Source organism: Ailuropoda melanoleuca, chromosome 3 (genome assembly GCF_002007445.2).
Source record: "Ailuropoda melanoleuca isolate Jingjing chromosome 3, ASM200744v2, whole genome shotgun sequence".
Classification (NCBI taxonomy): Eukaryota; Metazoa; Chordata; class Mammalia; order Carnivora; family Ursidae; genus Ailuropoda; species Ailuropoda melanoleuca.
In genome coordinates, this window is record NC_048220.1 from 31,478,568 (window position 1) to 31,501,205 (window position 22,638).

Sequence of the window (22,638 nt, forward strand, 5' to 3'; positions counted from 1 at the left end):
TCAATGCACCAGGATGGAAAGAGAGGTAGAGAAGAGTCTTTTGGTGAGATCAATAAAAGAGAATCACATTACCACACCAGAGATCCTTTTCACGGTTGTCTGCCTTTAATTGCTGGTCACACTCAAATGAGGCATTTGCAACTGCTTTTATATTGGGAGCCTCTGTCCTCTTTGAAGATTATTCTTCAAGGCATAATTAGGCATGGGAAACAATGCATGGAAATATCTTTATATCCAACAAACTGCGTGTGTGTGTGTATGTGTGTGTGTGTGTAGTCTAAGGGAGTGGATTCTAAAGGTTGAGAGAGTATGTTAACATAGCAGTTCCTAAAAACTAGATCCAAAGTGAGAAGGTGAACATTTTTTTTTTAATTTTTTGACCTGGTCACCTTAGTTCAGTACAACCATGAGCAGTCAACAGATAGTAGACAAATCTATCCTGAATCACATACCAATGCAGAGATATCGTCATCATTTTAGTTAAAAACATTATTTATCGTTTAGATTAAAAACCTCACTTTACTGTGCAGAAGACTCACTTGAATGCAACTATTTTCACAGGAATTTCCTGAGGTGGATTTAATTTCTTCTTTAAGAAACTTCTTAAGAAACTTCTAAGTCACATGTGGTTCACTATTTATTCCCCAAGCATTTGTTTTAATCACGCATAATCTATGGTTGTATCCATCATGAGAAGTTAATAGAAGAACTAAGACCAGTGAGATCACATGAGAAAGAATGGAGTGTCTACAGCCTTTCATAAATATGTATTGAGCGCTCAGATGTGTATGAGACCTGATTTCAATGCTAATAGTGATGCAAAGATAAATTGGCTAATAATGCCACTGTGCTCTGCATTAGTTCAACCACATCTGGAGAATGTGTATAGTTTTATGTTTCTTGCCTTACATGTTTGACCTGGGGGTAAGAAATAAGTTACATGGGGGAAATGAAAAGGGATTAGTGATGGTAAGCCTGGAAATAAGAGGCTTGATGAAAATAAGGTAGCGTCCCCCAAACACTGGGAGGTCAGGGACCACTTCTGTTTTATTCTCCCAGCTCTTTGCATCCTGGCATAAACTACATATTCAGTAATTATCTATGGAATGGGTTTTTGAGGGGAAATCAAGTTAGAGAGGGATTACATATGTTTTGTGCAGCTCAAGGAAGCAGAGATAGAAGTAAGGGTAGAAGTTGTTTAGCCATAAATTCTGTCTCAATATAAGAAGTTTCCTACACTGGCCCAAAAGAGTGAAAGCTGCACAAAAATGTTCAGTTTACGAAAAGTAGAAATAACCTAGGTGGCTCAGTTGATTAAGCGCCTGACTCCTGGTTTCTGCTCAGGTCATGATCTCATGGGTCATGACATCAAGCCCCACAACAGGCTCTGCACTCTGTGGGGAGTCTGCTGGAGATTCTCTCTCTCCCTCTCCCTCTGCCCCTCCCCCAGCTCATGCACTCTCTGTCTCTCTCTCTCTCTCAAATAAATAAATAAAGCTTTAAAAAACAGTAGAAATAAATGTTCAACAAAATGCTGGATAATCATTATAGATGTATTTCTGCTTGGGATGAAAGATTTAACCACATAATTGCCAATATTCTATAATAGTATAAGTGAGTTACTTGATAAGTTTTACATCAATTATGTTTATGGTTTATAAGAAAAAATACCTGTACATGTCTTCTAACTTTTCTTTAATATACCTATGAGAATAAAGCCTGATCACATACATAAAGAACCATGACTTGGACCCCTGGTTTGTGTTTCAGCTGGTTTTTGTTCTTAATGGTGACAATGGTTCTTGGACAAATTCACAACAGAAATCCAGCCTCTACACCTAGCTATAAATACATGGAGTTAGAAAGTCTATGCCACACCGACAGAAGCATCCTTTAAAATTTAGCTACTGCAGGGAGCCAGCTCTTCCAAAAATGTGATTCACTTTCCATTTTACCCCCACGGCCTCTCTGTGCACTTCAGAAAGCAAGCCAGGCCATGGTGCCTTACTGTGATGCCCACACAACAGCAGAGTGCCCCCATGCTGTTCTCTCAGCCCCTTCTAGAGCAGGAAGAAAGATTCAGAGATCCCACAAGTCAACAACAGGGCAATTGCCAGCTGGACCTCAGAGTAGTGGGTGCAAAATGAGAAAGGAATTTGACTAACTGGCCAAATCCTACTGTCCCAAATCTGGTTGGTTAAGATCAGACAGAAATGACCTTATTTTCATGACAGAAAAAAAAAAAGACAGACCAGAGCAGTTCACCACATTTTCAACCCACAGCAATTAAATGCTTGTGAGCAAGTTATAAGGACGAAGAAAAATCTTTCTCAAAATTGTTTTATATCATTTAAAAATATAAACTAGTGACTTTAATATTTTATTCTATTCTGTTTACCTTAATAACATTAAACATTAGGAGTTCTCAGTTATATGCTTGGCTGTTCCATTTGATTTAAATGCACAGGAACACATACTGGATTAAGTAATATGTAGGTTAAAACTCTCAGTCTAAAATATTTTAAGCGGTCTAACCTCTGACACTACAGAGTGAAAATAAGAAGAGTAATGACAACAACCAGAAAAATATGAGCAGTTATCATGAGTTAATGTGCTTTTAGCTCCCTCAACAAGATGAGGTCTGTTCTTACTTCTATTATTGAAATAAGAACATTGGGACATTGATAAGTTAGGCACCTGACACAAGCTCACACCGCCACTATGTGGAAGAGGTGGCATTTGAACCTACGGCCCCTGACTCTAGGGTACTTGCTTTCATCCACTACCATCTCCCACCCACCTATAGTCAGAGAATGGAAGCACCAAGAGGATGATTAAGCACAGCCCTAGGAATATTGAAACAGGGACCAGATGGAGGCCCAGAGAAAGGGACAGATTACAAAACACGCAATGACAGAGCAGTTTCAACCTTCTCTTCGCATTAGTGAGCAAGTCTACTAAGGCAGTGGGCAAAATGATGCCAAGTCTCTAGCCGTGTGGGAGCAATGACGGGTGGATCCATCCTGCTGTCTCTGACTTCCTACTCACTGAGAATGGAAATCTTCCACGCAGCTTACCTGCAATTATTAACATGACTTCGCAATTCTACCATCTTCATCAACATAATTTTACTACTCCAGAAGACTTGCTCAGGAAGAAAATCGTTGCAACCAGCCTTGTTGTTCATTCCAGGAATTGAAAGACTCATCAGTTGATTGAATAAAAAGCATCGGTGATGGGTATTAAGGAGGGCAAATATTGCATGGTGCACTGAGTGTTATACGCAAGTAATGAATCATGGAACTTTACATCAAAAACTAGGGATGTACTGTATGGTGACTAATATAACATAATAAAAAATTATTATAAAAAAATCAACTAACAGTTTATAGCCCAAGACTCAAAATCCTCCCTTTGCTGTTTCTACAAATCCCAAATTATGTTGTCATGATATTGACCCAAACCTAGCTAGACCTCCTACATGGAGAGGCCTACCTTAAACCAGACCTCAAATTTCAATCGTTATCTCAACTTCAACCTTCTCTCTCTGAGATGCTGTTATGGTTCTGTTGAGGGGTGTTCTCCTCAGTGCATCAAGCAATGAACTTGGCTTTGTCAACACAGGGTATTTTGTATATTTTGTGTGGCCAGCATTTAACACCTCTCAAGGGAAAGTTGGTCACTTCCTCCAGGAAGTTTCTCTGACAACCCTTCCCCACTACAAAAGAAAATGAATGCAGTAAGGGCTTGCTCACATGTTGATTATTCAAAGCTCTTTGACATTGTTAGAATATTTATCATTTCTCTCGTCCCTGCCAAAGCTAAAGAAAAATATTATCAATATATGTGTATTAAAGGATTCATGATGACAGTTCAGTTCAATGTTAAATGTTTGCTCTTTGTTGAAAATTTCCATGAAACTTCATTCAAAATCATGTTGTGTTTCCCTAAATGAATTACTGTGGTAGAAACAGCATAATTTGGTGGGTAAAAAAGAGAAAAACGAACATCTACAGCTACATGTCATTGAGAAAGTTTGATATAAAAATTTAATTCATACATTATGGAAACATTAACTTTTGCTCAAAAATAATTTACTTTTTTGTTGTTTTGGCTTTCATATGCATGATGTTACAGAGAGTACCTGAGACATGTATGTGTAGTTTAAGAAATAGTAATAAAAGGAGCAACAATGTGCTCATTATCCAGGTTAGACTAGAACATTACCAGGACACCAAATGGCCTCATTTTACATTTTTACAATGTATTATCATGGTTTCTAGATACACTTTCACTGGTATGTTTCTCAAACTTACTGCAAAGTGGCTACGCCAACTTTCTCTGCAAGTGGCATCCTTACAATCTGATTTATGGTGAGCATTTTATCTGCTTAGAAAGGGGATTGACAATAAATCTTCAGATGAAAAATTCTAGTAAAAAGTAGGAAAAGACTTGGCAATTTAACTCAATATAGTGATTTCTTTTTCTTCTTTATTCCTTTAGTCCATAATGAAATTGTTCTTGAATGCTCCCTTGCTGCCATGACGATTTGGACCAGTGCCTGCACCCCCACCTCATTTGAGCCCTACCTCTATGCTATCAGTTATAGGCTTGAGCAGTGACTGTGTGTTTGTTCACAGTCCTATCTGCAGCACCCTCATGGCCCCTTGTACCTAATATGTGCTCAGCCCATATGAATTAAATGAAATGCTGGCATTCTCAGCAGCCTGTAAATCTTGACAAAATCTGCGGTTGTTCAACATTCTCATCTACGTCTTCTCTTCTTCCCCTTTGCTCTTCCTCCTGCTTCACTGCGTGTCTTAGGTATCTGCCCCTGGCAGGGACTGCAGGAATCCTATCCTACTGGTAGAGTGCAGAATAAATAGACTGACAGCCCTGGTTTTTTTTTTTTTTAACTCTTATTTTTGATTGTTTATTTTGTTAGAAATTTTCATCAGATTTTTTTTATAATAATATTTTTATTATATTATGTTAGTCACCATACAGTACATCCCTGGTTTTTGATGTAAAGTTCGATGATTCATTAGTTGCGTATAACACCCAGTGCACCATGCAATACGTGCCCTCCTTACTACCATCACCGGTCTATCCCATTTCCTCACCCTCCTCCCCTCTGAGGCCCTCAGTTTGTTTCTCAGAGTCCATAGTCTCTCATGCTTCATTCCCCCTTCTGATTTTTTTATTTCAAAAGAATATTATGTTATTTGTAAGAAATGAAATAGCCCAAAGACATGTAAAGAAATATGCCTTTTCCGGGGCGCCTGGGTGGCACAGCGGTTAAGCTCCTGCCTTCGGCTCAGGGCGTGGTCCTGGCGTTATGGGATCGAGCCCCACATCAGGCTCCTCCGCTATGAGCCTGCTTCTTCCTCTCCCACTCCCCCTGCTTGCATTCCCTCTCTCACTGGCTGTCTCTATCTCTGTCAAATAAATAAATAAATAAATAAAATCTTTAAAAAAAAATAAAGAAATATGCCTTTCCCAATCCTACCTTTCTGCCAGTGTTAACAGCTTAGGATATTCCAGTCTTTTTTCAGTGTTCTCACAACTACACACAAACCTCTCCCTCTTTCTCTCTCTCCCCCAGAGGAAGCGAATTTCCCCCAACTTGCCATACTGCTCTCAGAAGGAATTACATTATACACGGTATTCTGAAGCCTTACTTTCTCACTCGAATAAATCATGATTTGTGGAAACGAGTCTAACTTGATTTTTTTAAGGGTTACTATATTCCATAGTGTAGATGTGCTTAATATATTCAACCATTTTTTAATGGACATTCTGGTTTTCAGTTCTTTGTCCTTTCAGGCAATACTGCAGTAAATACCCATATGTGTGAGTGTGTGTCCCCATGAATCTGTAAAGCTTTTATTATTTGCCCCATAAACTGCCGGAGATAAAAGAAAATGAGAAATTGCTTAGAACTTCTTTTCATTGAAGTTCTTTCATCTTATAGGAGTTTCTTTATTCAGGACAAAATAAGATCCCCAATAAGGAGATGAGGCATTTCAACTCATCTCTGAAGGGTTGTGAAATTTTGTTACAACGTAAGCTGAGATGAGACTTTTTAAAAATTGTCTAATTTCACCTTGTGGTACTGGGCACACCATCAAAGAAAAGTGGTAAAAAAAAAAAAAAAACCCTCACAAAATCTTTCTGTTCAAGGAAATATACATAGAAATTTAGAATGAGTTGGATGGCAACTGTTCCTTGTTAGAAACCATAATTGTTTACTACAGAATAAATGAGACATTGAATGTTTCAGTTCCATTTGGGAGTGATGTATGTTTTAAGCCACAATTCCTCTTGCTAATCACAAACTCAGAACTCCTTGGATCTTCATGCTATAGGAAGAATGTGTTCAAACATCCAGCTGCCAACCACAGAAAGTCTATCATTGGACTGAAAAGACTGCAGATAGTACACAGTTCTTACTCCATCTAAGGAAAGCCCACAAGGCATGCAGAAATCATTCGCATCATATTCAAAATGTTTGTATGACAGAAGGGATTCTTAAAACCAGTTTGGGAACAAAAATTTGAAGCATAATGCATGTGTATGAAAAACACTTATAATGGGAATATTTCTTTTTAGAACATTATAGTTTTACACCAAAATTTCCCCCCCATCCATCTCACTCATATAAAAATGAGTCACAGTATTTTAACAATCAATTCCTTCAGTTTTCAAAGATGAAGGAAATAGAATCCTTCCTTAACTTACTTATACCCACCCCTAACTTACAGCGAGGAAACAGCATTACCACACAGCATGATGAGTGTTGTAATGGGGGAAGTCCAGGTGCCCTGAGAAGAAGTAGCAGGGCTGCACTTGGGGTCAGGGAAGACCTTCTCGACCAGTAACATGTAAGCTGAGGGACAAGTTACAGCTGGATGAAAATTATTTCAGGCAGAGGATACCTCCTCAAAAACCAAGGGATGAAATAGAACACAAATACAGTGAGGTATTACAAGACATTTGAAATGGATAGAGCACAGTAAATGAGGGGTGAAAAGGATGTGACAGCTCAGGCTGTAGTCACAGGAAGAAACAACGTTTGGGGCTTTTGCTTCTTGTGCAAGACCATTCCAGCAGCAGTGTGGAGAAGAGTGTCAGCACGAACAGAGACCTGGAGACCAGCTAGGAGGCTGCTGCCAGCTTTTCAGGTGAGACGATAGTGACCTGAATTAGGGCAATGTTTGTGGAGATGGGGCAGAGATGGACTTAATTTTCTAAGCTTCTGCTAGGGTCTCACTTATGTGGGAGGGGGACATCAGATAGTCCTGTAGTTGGTTTCATGATCATTCCTTTTCTCAAAAAGGACAGGAAGCAAGATGGGGCATTGTTTCTTTGGATTTAATTCTAACTAACGTGGAAGAAATGATTGAAGCTACAGTGACTGCTCCTATGGAATGATCTAGTGGTTTACCTGACAAACCAGTCAGCCAAAAAACCTAGCTGTGACTTAATAAACATGGTTAGAAACCTATCCAGAAATAGAGCATTTCCTCTGTTACTCCATAACATTACCTCCAAACGTTTGTGCAGAAGTCCATTTCTTTTTCTCATGCTCAAAATAACACAATACATTGCCATTTGTTGCTGGAGCTCAGAAATGGTACACCTTGTCACCTTTGTTTTTATAGAGAGAGCTTAATAAGGGCCATTTTTGTACCATTACTTAAGAGAAAGTGGCTGAATGGTGAGTGCTCTGAATAGGACAACCATGAAGATTAAGGAATGTGAAAGCATGTCATCCATTGCAACATGTTTGAGCACAAAGCATGGGCAAGGCACTCTGCTAGGTGATGAAGACATCATGAACAAGACAGACCCAGTTCAGTCCTCAAGAAATCATATGTGGATCACTTTAAAGAAAGTGGGGCCTGGAGAAGAGGTGAGTATAGGATTTGGCTTACCTGAGCTAAATGCCATAGAACAAGGTAGAACAAGGATACAACTTATTCTGTGAGACGTAGGAAAATAAAATTAAGGCCAATACCTAAAATCTGAGAGAGGAAGATTCCAGATCTCTAGGAGCAATACCTGTCTAAAAATCCTGGTTGTATGGTTGCATGATAACTGTGCAAGGTGGTGTGCTACGGGGTTCTCTCTTTAATTAGCTGCATGCAGCGTTTGATATGCATTATTTTATTTTAACCTCAAATCATTCTGTGAGATCGTTGTAACTGTTAACTCCAGTTAACATAGGACACAGCGGAGGTTTGAAGGTCACCACGTTAGAACACTACAGAGCCACCCTATCACTTACTAAACACTATGACCTCCACCATCTCTCCATTAACAGAGAGGCTGCACGGATGACTGCTAAAAGGTTTCTCTAAGTAAAGAGAGGGTGAAAAAGAGTAGAACGCATAGCCCTGTTCTCAGTGTCTTCCTAAACTTCACATTCACGTATTCTAGGTGTTTCTAGAATAAGAGAAACATGCTAAAAATATGCCTCAAGTGACAAAATTATAGAGACAGAGAACAGATTAGTGGTTGCCATGGGTTGGGGGATGCATGGTAGATGGGTGTGGTTATAAGAGAGATCCTTGTGATACAACGGTTCTGTGTCTTGACTGTGGTGGTAATTATAAGTCTACAAGAACCTACACATGAAACATCTGCACAGAACTAAATACACACACACAAGTGCATGTAATATTGGAGAGATGAAAATAAAATTGAAGGATGTAAATTTCCTGGTAGTGATATTATGTAATTATTATCCAAGATGTTACTACTGGGAAAGACTACAGAAGGGTATATGTGATCACTCTGTATTATTTTTTACAAGTGCACATGAATCTGTAATTACACAAAATAAAAATTTAAAAATATATGTCATTCAAACACATGAAAATGACCGTGGAACCACAGGCTCTTGCCCTACCCCTGCATTGCTCCTCTACCCTATGCTCCCCTACTGGGGGAAACCTGGTTATTGCTGAGTGCTCTTCCTCTGTATTCCCAGGACCAAGTCTGAGTTAAAACATTTACCCCCAAGCTTCTGTGTATTCGAGGCATTAATAATTCCACTTGGTGCTTTTATTTACATTTCTCCACAACACTCAGGAAAGTGCCCTCTGGAAAATGCCTGCTGGGGAGATAACAAAAGCTCCAGTATTTGTTGACTGTAGTTCATGGAAACAGTGAGGCTGGAACCAAGGAGGAAAAATCTCTGTGGTCAAACTATAAAATTAGATCCTTTCAGCATTTTACAAGTACAGTATTTGAGAGGCAGCTTGAATATTATTTCCAAATAAGATTGACTTGGAGTCCAACTTTCCAAAGAGCGTTTGGAGGAATGCTACCTTTTTATTTTGACCCTCTGTAAAATTGACATGTCCACATTATTTAAAAAAACAAAACTTGGTGCACTGGGTGTTATACGCAACTAATGAAGCATCGAACTTTACATCGGAATCCGGGGATGTACTGTATGGTGACTAACATAATATAATAAAAAAATCATTAAAAAAAAACAACAATGTATAAAAATCACCTATGATGCTGCCACTCAAATACAGATACCAATTTTTCTTCACTTCTCTTGTTCTTAATCAGGACACAAGATTATAAGTGGCAGTCATTGGACCTGTCATGCTTCAGGTACAACCAAAAATTTAGGCTCAAATGATATGCTTAGGGACGATTCTCAGGCTTTCCAAACCTTGGCTCTGTTTGATTTTGTGTTGGTTCCATTCTCAGGCAGGTTGCTCCCTCTTGATGGCAAACACGGCTGCCAGGGTCCAGAGTTCTCACCTTTAGTCAATCTTAGATGGAAAAGAACTTCTCCTTCCTCACAGTCACCAGAATGGATCTAATTAACTCGACTGGGTGAAGAGGCTATTTTTGAACCAATCACCAACCAAGTATTTAGACTGTATCATTAGCCAGGTCTGGGTCATGGACATGTAATCAGGGCAGGTGATGAGGTTATGGGATTAGAGCTCTTTTACCAACATAATTCTATTACATTATGTTTTAATGCTCACTGAGTAATCTGTAAGCATTAAATCACAGTAATCACTAAGCCACCTGTAAATAAATTCTCATGTTTTCTTGTCTTGTGCCCTAACTCCACTGTGGTAAGGATATCGTCTTAAACACAAAGAAAAAATGCACATAAATGTAGGACGACTATTGTCAAGCTAATATCCACTCAGTACAACCAATCATTACAGTTGGGGAGATAATATAGCTTCTCACACGTGAGACTAAGGATCAGAATTGGCTATTAGTTCTGAGAGTACCTAAGACGTTAAGAAAAAAAGAGATTGAAGCAGACCATAAATTAAGAGAATATCACTGTACATCTCAATGATTTACAAACTTTGAGTCATGATTTATTTTGGGGCCGTGAAATCAATTTAGAGAATCATGACAAATTTAAGAAAAGGAAATAGAGTAGAAAACAGGAAAGTGCAGCACATATGGTGAAATTAAGAACTGTTTCATAAAACTTTGGTTACAGTTTATGTGTGGGCATGCACATGCACGGGCATGCTCTGAGTCACAAGGTAAAATATATTTGACCACAGTTGGAGTTAGTTGAAATCACTCTCATCATTGGTATAATTGTAGCTAGTACCTAAAATGTGAAAGAGGAAAGTCCATTTAACATAATCTGCCCCGAGTATGAGTCACCACTGTATGAGCACCTCCTCAACATTCAAGTCGCATGAAGCCTGAGAGGGTCAATGACTTGCATTGTGCTGGAATCACCTGGTTTAGATTTACAACAATTCTTACCAGGTTTGGAATAAATCTCACAGATCTCCATGTGTTTTCATTGCCGGTTTGCTAAATGTCCTTGGTAAAATATTGGAGTTGCCAAGGAACACTGGTCAAGGTATGTCACCTTACCATCAAAATAAACACAATTTTTATTTCTCAACTAGGAGTAGTGTCCAGATACGTGAAAAATTCAAGCAAATTTTGAACTGGCTGAAATGTCTTTATTAAATGTTTTACACATTGTCTAATATCAAATTATGTTCTCTCTGATCATTTCTTTCAGCGACTTGTTGATTTAATGTGAATACACAGAAATGGAGTATAGCTCTTATGGACCCTGAAGGGATCAAGCTGTCTAAACAGACCCCTTTCTACCTCATCAGTGCATTTATGCCAGCTCCCTAGGAGGCCTCTCATAATCATCATTTCCCTCTCCCACTCTAATAAGCATCTATTTTTTTTCAATCTGTTGCAAACTTCTACATACACAAGCACATTATCCCATCTCACCACCAGCTTCGCACTTAAAATTGCCTCCCCTTCCCCATACAAAACTTTGTAGCTGCCTCTTTCTTATTTCTTCATAATCCTGGTAACTCACTGGAGAACCAGATCTGCCTTTCTGCAGTTTCTGGCACCCTTCAAAATACCTTTCAGATAATAAATAAAGTTGAAATGGGTCAATGCTCCTTTCCACCATCTGCTCAAGGAATGATTTCCAAATCTTTATCCACAGGCTTTCAAAGGCCAAGCCTGTAGAGCCAAATACTCGCAAGATGTTCTCCATTTTGACATCCCTCAGACAAAACGAATCTTAAGTTGAACTCTTTCTGTCTCACAGAACAGCTGTTTTCTCCTATGGATTGTCCTGTGTCTATTAGGATCCACTGTTCTCCCAAGATACCGACACTCAAAACTTCAAGATCATCTTGGATTCCTTCTTTGGGCGTCGCTTTGCAAATTGAGCCTGTCAGGAGAGCTGAGTATCTTTCAGTCACGTCTAAATTTCTCTTGCGGGGTCCTCAAACTACTGCACAGTTTGATGCTGTCCAAAAAGGTATCATGAGAGTGTCTCCTGAATGATCAACCGCTGAGGCCAGAAATAAATGAAGCATGACATCATGCTATGAATAGTTTCTTATTTCTAGCTTAAAATAAATCTAAAACATCATAGGAGACCATTGGGAAGAGCAAATGGCTTTATAACTTTTCTGTTATCTTCTAAAACAAAGATAATCTTCCTTCACTCTCTCCAAGTCATTATAACGCCCATTCCAACACTACTTGTGAATGACTGTATTATTTCATTTCATATTTAAGTTGCTTCTACAGTCCTGAATGTTTGGGGTTACTAGAGAAAACTAAAGAAGAACCCATAATCTCCTATTTTTCTTTCCTAATATTTCTTTAAATGATTCATTTTTCCATTCCCTTTTCTACAACTGGGAAAAAAATAACAAAACAAAACATTTTTAAGCCAGTGAGGACAAATAGGTCTCCATTTCCTTATCAGCTAAGATTGCTAGTTGCTCCCTAGAGGGCTATTTTGGAAAGGACTGGTGGTCACAACCAGGGGCTGTGGTCACTTAGTGAGGTCTGCTGTGGGCTTGAGAAGGACAGGTGATGACTTGTAGGTCATCCTGAGTTGAAGCCAGAATTAAGGCCAATCTCAAAGTAGGAGTTGGGCACCTGCATGGCATTGGAAAGGCAGGTAATTAAGGCTTTTTGCATAAAAGTAGCCGTTTACCTTCCCCTCCAATACTAAAATTCCAGGACAAGCAATTCATAAAGACTATTTGAGGACTTACACTATTGAAAACAAATTTTGGAAAAGTAACTATTGAAATACTACAACTATTGCCCTTATTCTGGAAAAGATCATGGATTTAAGCTATTATTAAAAAGTATCTGAGACACAAATCTATCAGATTGCTTGTCAACCTTAAGTGTAAATGAAAGACATGATCCTTTGTATTGAAATAAGAGCAATATTCACCAGAAAGAAAAAGTGAGAGCCAGGAGGATAAAAAAATGAGTGGACACAGAGAAACAAAGGAGGGGCGCCTGGGTGGCTCAGTCGTTAAGCATCTGCCTTCGGCTCAGGGCGTGATCCCGGTGTTATGGGATCGAGCCCCACATCAGGCTCCTCCACTGGGAGCCTGCTTCTTCCTCTCCCACTCCCCCTGCTTGTGTTCCTCTCTCGCTGGCTGTCTATCTCTGTCAAATAAATAAAATCTTAAAAAAAAAAAAAAGAGGAACAAAGGAGCGATGGAAAGACAAGGGGATGTTTTCGCCTTCTTAACACAGAACACCCTCCCACCCACCAACACAAACAAAACAAACTAAAAGAATAACAAGAAAGTGAAAGAAAAGAGGCACATATACTAAACAAAGAAAAAAATAGAAGGAAAAAAACCAACTCTGGTAAGACTTGTTCATAATATATTCCACAAGCGCTCCAGCCGCTCCTTGCCCTTTATCCCTTGATAAGGCAGCAGCAGGTGCACCCGAGGAGCACAGACTTCCCCAGTTCCATTCAAGGTGGAAGTGGTTTTGCATCTGCTGAATGGAAACAGGGATTCAGTCCCTTTAGATTGCGGTGGGGACAGCAATGACAGCCATAATTATAATGGCCACCACTCATGTGCTGCCCTCCACACACGGGATCATGCAGTCCTCAACCAGTCTGTGCGGTACTGCTCCCCTCATCCTTGCTGTACAGTTGGAATTCAGTAGTCTGCTGAGACCCGCGGTGAGTCAATGACAAAGCCAGAATTGGAACCCAAGTCTGTGTTCGGCCAAAGCTCATTTCCTGCTCCCTCCCATCCCCCTGACCTCTTCCAGCTGCTTGCAGAGTCTCAGGTAACTGTCCTCGTCGGCCTTGAGGCTCAGACAGGATAATGTGCATAGGTAGGAAACAGGAGAGAGGGGGTTAAAACTCCACAGCATGAAAAGTGATTTTCTCATTGTTTATACTTAAATGAGGCCCGCTGGACTAAAAGTCTCTCATTTCCGCACTTTGTATGGATATATAAATTGTTCCAAAATGGGATTCACGCGGCATTTACATAGCAACATTAACCCTGAATCTCTCAGTGGGAAAAATCCTGTAAACTGATGCTAATATTCATGTTGGCAAAGGATAATATGGACAAACCAAAGAAAATGCTTTCTGGTTTGTGTACCTTGTATAAACAGATGTTTAAAACTTTACTTTGCCTACGTTTACCAAGCATATAAATGGACCTAATTAAACCGAAATTCCATGGAAAGCTTTCCAAAGCCCCTAGTTTACTCATTCAGTATAAACATTGTAAATGAATAAAATACAGTGTATTAAACAATTTAAATATAGAATCGTGGTTCCTTAAATTCAAGAAATACAGTATTCCAGCTGCATGAGAGACCAAAAGTGACCAAAGTCTTGTTTTTTCATTGGAAAAGCAATTAATACAGAAAAGAACATAGTATAAAAACATCCATGTGTCCTCACCCCAGAATTAACTAATATTAACAGTCAGCCATATGTGTTCCTAAAATTGTTCTTCATAAAGGGAGAATAAGGTATTACAGAAAACACTGAAGTATTTTGTATCCCTCCCCAGTCCCACATCCCTCTGTCCTTCTCCCTCTCCCCTGAGACAGCTTCTCTTTGGAATTTGGTGGGTATCCTTCTAATCCATGTTTTTATAGTTTACTGGGTAGCCAGAGACCAAGTATTATATTACTGTTTGTGATTTTAAAATTGACAAAAGTCGTCTATTACATGTGCTGCATTCTGTTATTTGCCTTTTTTTTTTTTGCTAAACATGGTATCTATCCAGCTTAATACATAAAAAACTTTTATGTTAGCTGCCCTATCAATCATATCCCATTTTTTAAATATATCAGAGTTTATTTACTCCCTTATCAATGACGTTTAGTGCTCCCCTCCCCCAGCTTTTTCTATTACAAACATGGCTTCTTGTGCACATGTACCTGTTTTTGTAGGGTATATACCTCGGAGTGAAATTGCTGGCTTGTAGGCGTTTGCATTTTCAACTCTGCTAGATAATTGCCAAATTGCTCTCCCAAGTGATTGTACCGCTTTACACTCCCACCAGCGGTGCACCAGAGTTCCTGTCTCTAATAGACTTACTACACTACAAGTTGCCTGATTTTTGAATTTAGGAGCTCTGATTGTAATTTCTTATTTTGCCAGCCTTTAGGTCGTGCACAAGGTCTATCATAGTGGGTTTTGGCAGGCATTTTTATTATTATTAACAAAAAAGCACAACATAGGCAGTACTGATACCTTAAAGCCATTTGTAGCCAATATATATTAACTGTGTTTGGTTATAAGACAAATGCATTTGGTTATAATAGAACAAAACAAGTCTTTCTTTTCATAGAGCTTTACTGAATCAAGCAATCATGAGGCAGTATGCACAGACTTGGAAAACTATAATTGCTGTTTTATGTTAGTTTCCTTTGCTTGCAATATCAACCACTTATTTTTTATCAGTACTTGGCACCACACTGACATCGACTTATTCTCTTTTATTTGCATTCAGATAATCTTTGCTTGGTACAGAGGCATAGCTGCTGTTTAATCTAACTACCCCTGAGACATTGCATTAATGGTACAGTAATTACTACATTCATGGTCTTGCAAAACTTTCTGATGTAAAGATAATATGTCAAGCCCAAAGAAAGAAAGAGAGTATGAACAGATGAGATAGCAGGACGGATGTTACAAAATTCTCTCCCTCTTTCCACGTAGTGTTTGAAGTCAATATTTTCCATTACATCTGGTTGTGATGATGAAGTATGTATACATCTCAGCTGATAATATCTGAGTGGCTGATCCATAAAAACGTACTTCTGTGGTTTGATATTGATCTACTTTTCTTTCTCCTTTAGACATATGAATGGGATTACAAGTTCATAAAGAGGGAAAGAAACGCAACTACACAGTGTTTAAAGGTGTCATTCAAAAGACAAATGAAACACTTAGAGGCTTAAGAAAGGAAAAAGAAATATCATGACCTTTTTTCCCCTACTTTTTTCCCCTTTGCAGGAGTAAGAATAATGGTAGGCCAAAAAAAAAAAAAAAAAAAAACCCTGAGAGTTTATGCACAACAGAATTTCAGAGATTCGGGGGCCATTGGAGAACATCCAATCTCATGCTTTCATTTTACAGTTGGAAAATCTGAGGCATTAAAATAACTTGCTAAGGCACACTTTGCACCTCATTACTCTGCCTCTTCTTGCTTTCTCCATGGGAAGGAGGAAGTCACTTCTCCTTCCATAATGAAATGTCTAACTTCATTGGCTTCAATTACCCGATCACTGGAGCCTCACACTCCAAACCAACACATCAATACATCATTAAATTTTCCTCTGAAATAGCATCAATGACAGAGGAAAGCAAGCATTCACTGGGAGAAGTTCTCAATTCTATTTTGAAAATGCACATGAATTTTGTACTTCGTATCATGATACAACCGTTCTTGTTTTCATTTAAAAACCCTAAATCTTTGAGTAAATTGGTGCTCTACAAAGAATTTCCAGGCCTGTCCCTCTCTTTCACTTAACAAATACTTGTTGAGAACCATTTATCTGCTGAGAAAACAAGAGAAGTCACTGTTGTTCTTGGTATTGGCTGTACAATCACACAGCACACAATTACAAATAATCATACATACAAAGAGGTGGAGAGTGTTGTGGGGTGTCTAGAAAGAAGGATCAAATCAGCCCCGGTGGTTAGGAAAAGGGATGTTTAAGGTAAAAATTGAGTAGGACGTAGCTTTGAATAATGAGTGGCTCTTATTCATGAAGTTAAGAGAACCACCAAATAATTTCCACCATGGTCTTTGCTAAAAGATAAGTTACAGTGTTTTTGTAATATACTGGGCTTTTGTTTTTTTCTGCTTATAATTTTAATTCAAGTAAACATTAGATTGTTTAAATTACTTATTATTCTGGTGTTTTGGTATGTTTTCCTCCCCATCAGCATATTGGTGGCTTACATGTCAGCTCCGAAATCCTGGTGAAGGCAAATACTGAAGGTGACCCTGGATTGGAAGATGGGGAGGAAATAACCCAGAAGAAAGGATTACAGGGGTGCCCCTGGCAAACTGAACTTTATTGCTTAAGTGACAAACTCACATCCCTGGTATACCGACCACTGTTTCTAATTCCACAATGCTCTTTAAAATCCATACTCTGCCCTGCTTTTTCAGTCTCAATAAAATGGGAATGGCACAATGGAGTTAACAAGGAATTAATTTTCTTAGGTATATATTTTTCTGGGCTCTTTTGTCATGTTCTATTACATAGTTCAAGAGATCATGCCTTCAACTAATGGTGAAGATTGTTTGTTTGTTAAAGGTCCTAGATTTTCATTCTTTGTAAGAAAATGAGTTAAGAGCGATGAATAAACATGGATAACAATTAGTCGATTCTGTGTTGGGTCCTTGCATGGAACCAGATGGTCTAGTGATGCATGTAAATAGATCATTTATTTCATTTGGAACTATGAAAGTTGAATAAAGAATTAGACATTTGTTACTGAAGTGCATTTACCAATATACTTTAATTTAATATATTGTGAAAATAAATGCAGAGTGAAGCTAAGGGACTTAAGTTATTTTGGTCAGCTGGGGATAAATTCAAAACCTTCTTCAGGATTAGCACCTTGGAATCTAGCTGCTAGGGACTGAATGTTTGTGTCCCTCCTCAAATTCATATGTTGAAGCTCTATCTTCCAATGTGATTGTATTTGGAGGTGGGGCCTTGGGGAGGTAACAAGGTTTAGATAAATTCATGAGCATGGGGCTCTCATCATGAGATTAGCTTTCTTATAAGAGGAAGAGAACAGAGGGTTCTCTCCCTTTCTCTCCCCTTCTCTCTCAATTTCTTCTGGTCAATTAAAGATACCGCAAGAAGACAGTCATCTGCAAGCCAAGAAGAGGGCCCTTACCAGGAATGACTCTGTTGGCAACTAGATCTAGAATTTCCCAGCAACCAGAAATGTGAGAAAATAAATTTCTGTTGTTTTAAGCCATCCAGTATGTGGCATTTTGTTATAGTAACTCAAGCTAAGACACTAACTTATTTATTTTTCTTTTATTATAAAAATTAAATTAAAAACATAATTCTAAATAGTAAATATTGATTTGATTTGGTTTTCTGACAATATCTGCACATATAACCAGGAAAAACAGCATGCTATTGTATCTCAGAGGATTACTTCTTGTTTTATGAAAGGTTATGAATTGATTTTACCATTGAAAATGACAGATTTCTGCCCCATTCAACATTAAACAGTGTTTCCTGATTTTCATACTAGCATACTTCACTTTTTTCATGCTTGGTAAACACCCATAATATTGGTAGGGAGATTTTAGCCAGGTAACAAAGAGGAAGGATTAGCAAATCACGTTCTTCAACAATGGATGACATGATGCCATTTGTATTTGGTATATTGTATTTGGTATAACAAAGAAGTGTTAGAGTTCCTTATAAATGATTATATGAAAAATTTCTCCCTGAAAACTAACTGTGGGAGTATCATAGATAAAAAGACGTATTTGCATACAAATAATTTAATGTGATAAAGATGGAAATTAAAATATCTCTGTGAATTCAAATTAATAATTGGCACCTTAGCTTTAAATTACTTATTCAGAATACTTGTTAGTAACAGTAATGTATTAAAGGAATGATAAAAGAAGGGGAGGATGCATTATAGGTTTGCCACTTGGATTGGAGTCAAAACTATGGCACTGATAATATCACATTCAGATCTGACCTCCCCTAAAGGATGTGAAGAGTCATGATTCAGACATATGAGTAATAATGAAATACACATGACCAACAAGATTGGAAAAAAACTGAAAGATGCCATTTGTTAAGGTTTTTGTGATTCTATCAGAGTTCTTACTGCAGACAACAGAATCTACTGCAGCTAATTTCAACAGAAGCAAAAATTTTTTAAGAATTATTAGATGCTTGGAAAATTAGGAGAAACAGGCTCTAAACTAAGTGTTCCAGAATAGCTCTCAGAGCAAGGCTTCAGAACCATCCTAATAACGAAGCCGCTACCATCCTGGACCTTGAATAACACTGTCTCTGCCACCTCCAGCACCAGCAAAACAGGATGCCCTGTGTGTAGCCACTTCTCTCCTGTAATTCTTTTCTGATCAAAGTGTCATGTGATTGCCTCTAACTGGCAGTTTCCTAGCTACAGAGGAAACTGGGAAATGTAGTTTTTGAATTCTACTTTATAATGGAGGGATTCAAATATATAAAATTATCAAAACATATAAAAGGTGTCCAAAACTTTTGACTAGTTCCAAATGATTTAATGTCCTTTTTGATAAAGATACTGGGAATTGGATACCCTCATATACTCTTTTTTTTTTTTAAGATTTTATTTATTTGACAGAGACAGAGACAGCCAGAGAGAGAGGGAACATAAGCAGGGGGAGTGGGAGAGAAAGAAGCAGGCTCATAGCAGAGGAGCCTGATGTGGGGCTTGATCCCATAACGCCGGGATCACGCCCTGAGCCGAAGGCAGACGCTTAACGGCTGTGCCACCCAGGCGCCCCTACCCTCATATACTCTTGATAGGAGTCTCAATTGGGGAAGGATTTTCGAAAAGCAAAGATAATTTTAAATGTACATCCACTATGATTAGCTCTTTCACTTCTAGGAAATTACTCAGCAGAACTAATTACTATGTATAAAAATGTGTATAAAGATGTTTGCTTAGGCATTGTTTGTAACACTAACAACAGTCAACCTAGTTAAAGGCTTATGATATGTCAAGCACAGCTCTAAGTGATTTATAGGTTCTACCTATTTAAACCATACTCAAACCTATGAGGTATGTAAAATTATTATTCCTATTTTACAGTGAGGAGACTAAGGCCCAGAGAGGTTAAGTACCATGCCTAAGATCACACAGTTAATAAACAGGAAGAAAGATCCTCAATGTTCATCAATATGGTTCATGGGAACTAGGGAAGTATGATGCCATAGTTTAAAAGAATAAGGTAAAACTATTTGTGCTGATACAAATAGATCTCTAAGACATCATTACAGGGAAAAAAAACAAATGATCTCATCTATATAAGGGATAAATGTGTGCATACACATACATATGCAGGTAAATGTGTGTAAAGGAATAAGGAAAGATGTCCTCCAAACTTCGCACAGTAATTTGTTACCTTTGGGGATGGAGGAGGTTAAGAAAAACTTTCATGCTTTGTTCTCTGTGTTTCTGAATTGAAATTTTTATATGAAAACGCATTCTTGGGGTGCCTGGATGGCTCAGTCAGTTAAGCATCTGCCTTTGGCTCAGGTCATGATCTCAGGGTCCTGCGACTGAGCCCCACATCGGACTCCCTGCCCAGCCGGGAGTCTGCTTCTCCCTCTCCCTCCCCCCCCCCGACCCACTCATGATTTCTCTCTTTCTCGCTCTAATAAATGAATAAAATCTTTAAAAAAAAAAAAGAAAATGCATTCTTATACCTCATGTATAATAAAAATTTAGAAAACACATTTTAATGTTTAAATTCTTATAAGGAAAAGTTCTCACTTGAAAGCCTTAAAAGTTAAAAAAGTTCTTGAAGTCAATTTGAGAGAAAAATCCAGAAATTTGGAGATCTAAGTATTCTCCCCTCAAGGTTATTCATCATTCACACCTCTGCTGGGTATGAATAGTTTTATTTTGTTTTATTTTTACTTTTGTTTAGTTTTTGAATCATGTTACATGACTTGGAAATTTCTCTAAGTTTGTGAGAAGAAACACTCACCCAAGTGCTAATTTCCTTGCTCCTAAAGCAAGTGTCTGTAATAGAATGTCACTTCTCCTCAAGCCAGCCAGAAGTGGCTCCTTTTCGAGTTAACCTTGACAAAGCAGCGCTTTACAACTTGTGCCTTTGGGTTCACTGGGAAAGGAATCAACAAGTATGCCGCCATATTCTAGCCTGGTCCTGTAACTACCAAGGTTCTGAACTGTAGCCTGGTTTTGGCTGAGAATTGCCCATACTGCCGTGTAACATGGATGACCAGACATGGTGGCCTTGAGAGGTGGCTGATGACACAGAAGGTCATCCTAATCCACTAGGACTATAGTCTCAGTGAGGAGTGGGACCAGATTCTCACTTATTCCCTTTCAGCCCCATCTTTTTTCACCATCGAGCCAATGAGTACATAAGAATCCCCTGGGGGTCTGATATAAAACAGATTCCTGGACACTAATCCCTCGAGATTCTGAATCAGCACACCTGGGGTGCATTATTAATAGGCTTCTGTCAGGTTGTAGGTAGAATCATGCTCCCTCATCAGTAAAAAAGAGGTCCACACCTTAGTCTCTGAAATTTGTGATTATATGAACTTACATGGCAAAAGGACTTAGCAAATGTGACCAAATTAAGGATCTTGAGATGGGGAAATTATCCTGGATTATACAGATGGGCCTGATGTAATCACAGGATCCTTAAATGTGAAAGAGGAAGCAGAAAAGTGAGGGTAAAAGTGATATAGTAGAACAAAGACTCCACCAGCCATTGTTGGCTTTGAAGCTGGAAGGCACCACAGTCCAAGGACTGTAGACAGCCACCAGGAGCTGGAAAAGACAAGAAAACAGATTTTCCCCTAGAGCCTTCAAAAAAGGAACACAAGATGGCTAACACCTTGATTTTCGCCCAGTGAGACTCATTTAAGTCTTCTGACATATAGAAAAAACTTTAAGATAATAAATACGTATTTTTTTCAAGCTGCTCAATTTGTGGTAATTTATTACAGAGGCAATAAAAAACTAATACACATAAAATTATGATAAAAGTCCTTTGTCCTCTTCCTCCTCTATACTCCTTTTCATTGTAATGTCTTCCAATCTCAAGACTACAGTACCATCTTTATGCCAAAGATCCCTAAATTTATTTATTTATTTTTTTAAAGATTTTATTTATTTATTTGACACTGAGAGCACAAGCAGGAGGAGCAGCAGGCAGAGGGAGAAGCAGGCTCCCTGCTGAGCAAGGAGCCCAACTCAGGGCTCGATTCCAGGAGCCTGGGATCATGACCTGAGTTGAAGTCAGATGCTTCACCGACTGAGCCACCCAGGCGTCCCCCCTGCAATATCTCTAAATTTAAACTCTTTGCTGAACTTCTCTCCTGAAGTCCAGACTCACATATCTAACTGTCTGCTCTGTATCTCCATCTGTAAATCTAAAGGATATCTCAAGCTTGCCCTATCCAAAAGTTAACCACTAATGTACCCCTCCCCTCCCTTCAAACTCTTCTCTACTCACAGACTTCTCCATCTTAACTGGAGGCATCTCAGTTGCCCCATTTCAGGACAAAACCATGAAACTCACTCTTGATGCCTCATATCCCATATTTAAATCCATCAACCAATTGACATCGATAAGATTGCAAAACGATCCTGAGTCCAACCATTTTATTTTTTAAGATTTTATTTATTTATTTATTTATTTATTTATTTATTTATTTATTTGACAGAGAGAGACAGCCAGCGAGAGAGGGAACCCAGCAGGGGAGTGGGAGAGGAAGAAGCAGGCTCCCACCGGAAGAGCCTGATACGGGGCTTGAACCCAGAACACTGGGATCACTCCCTGAGCCGAAGGCAGACACTTAACACCTGTGCCACCCCGGTGCCCCAAGTCCAACCATTTTTAATCACTCATCTATCACCCTGGTTGAATCATCAACTAGATTACTGCACCATTGCAACAGCATCTTCACAGGTCTCCTGATTCCACCTGCCCTTCACATGCTTTTTAAATATTTATATATTTTTTATATTTTATTTATTTATTTGAGAGAAAGAGCCTGTGTGCGTGGGGGAGAGAGAGAGAGAGT

At 38.7% G+C, this 22,638-nt stretch overlaps 1 protein-coding gene across 7 annotated transcripts; it reads left to right on the forward strand.

Moving 5' to 3' along the window:
- Window positions 1-6,834: 6,834 nt before the first annotated feature.
- LOC117801490 lies at window positions 6,835-17,838 on the forward strand. 7 transcript variants are annotated; one of them, XR_004624062.1, is made up of 5 exons: window positions 6,835-7,184; window positions 7,665-7,915; window positions 11,603-11,818; window positions 15,315-15,383; window positions 16,757-17,827. XR_004624062.1 is itself a non-coding variant. In XM_034656205.1 (4 exons), the coding sequence occupies exons 2-4, from the start codon at window positions 7,718-7,720 to the stop codon at window positions 17,105-17,107; spliced, it is 765 nt and encodes a 254-aa protein (XP_034512096.1). In that variant the 5' UTR covers window positions 6,835-7,184; window positions 7,705-7,717; the 3' UTR covers window positions 17,108-17,827. The 7 variants fall into 7 exon arrangements, 3 of the variants coding, with proteins under 3 accessions (XP_034512096.1, XP_034512095.1, XP_034512097.1); XM_034656205.1 differs by lacking the exon at window positions 15,315-15,383 and having other exon boundaries at window positions 7,705-7,915; XM_034656204.1 differs by lacking the exon at window positions 15,315-15,383 and having other exon boundaries at window positions 16,757-17,826.
- The last annotated feature ends 4,800 nt before the right edge of the window (window positions 17,839-22,638 follow it).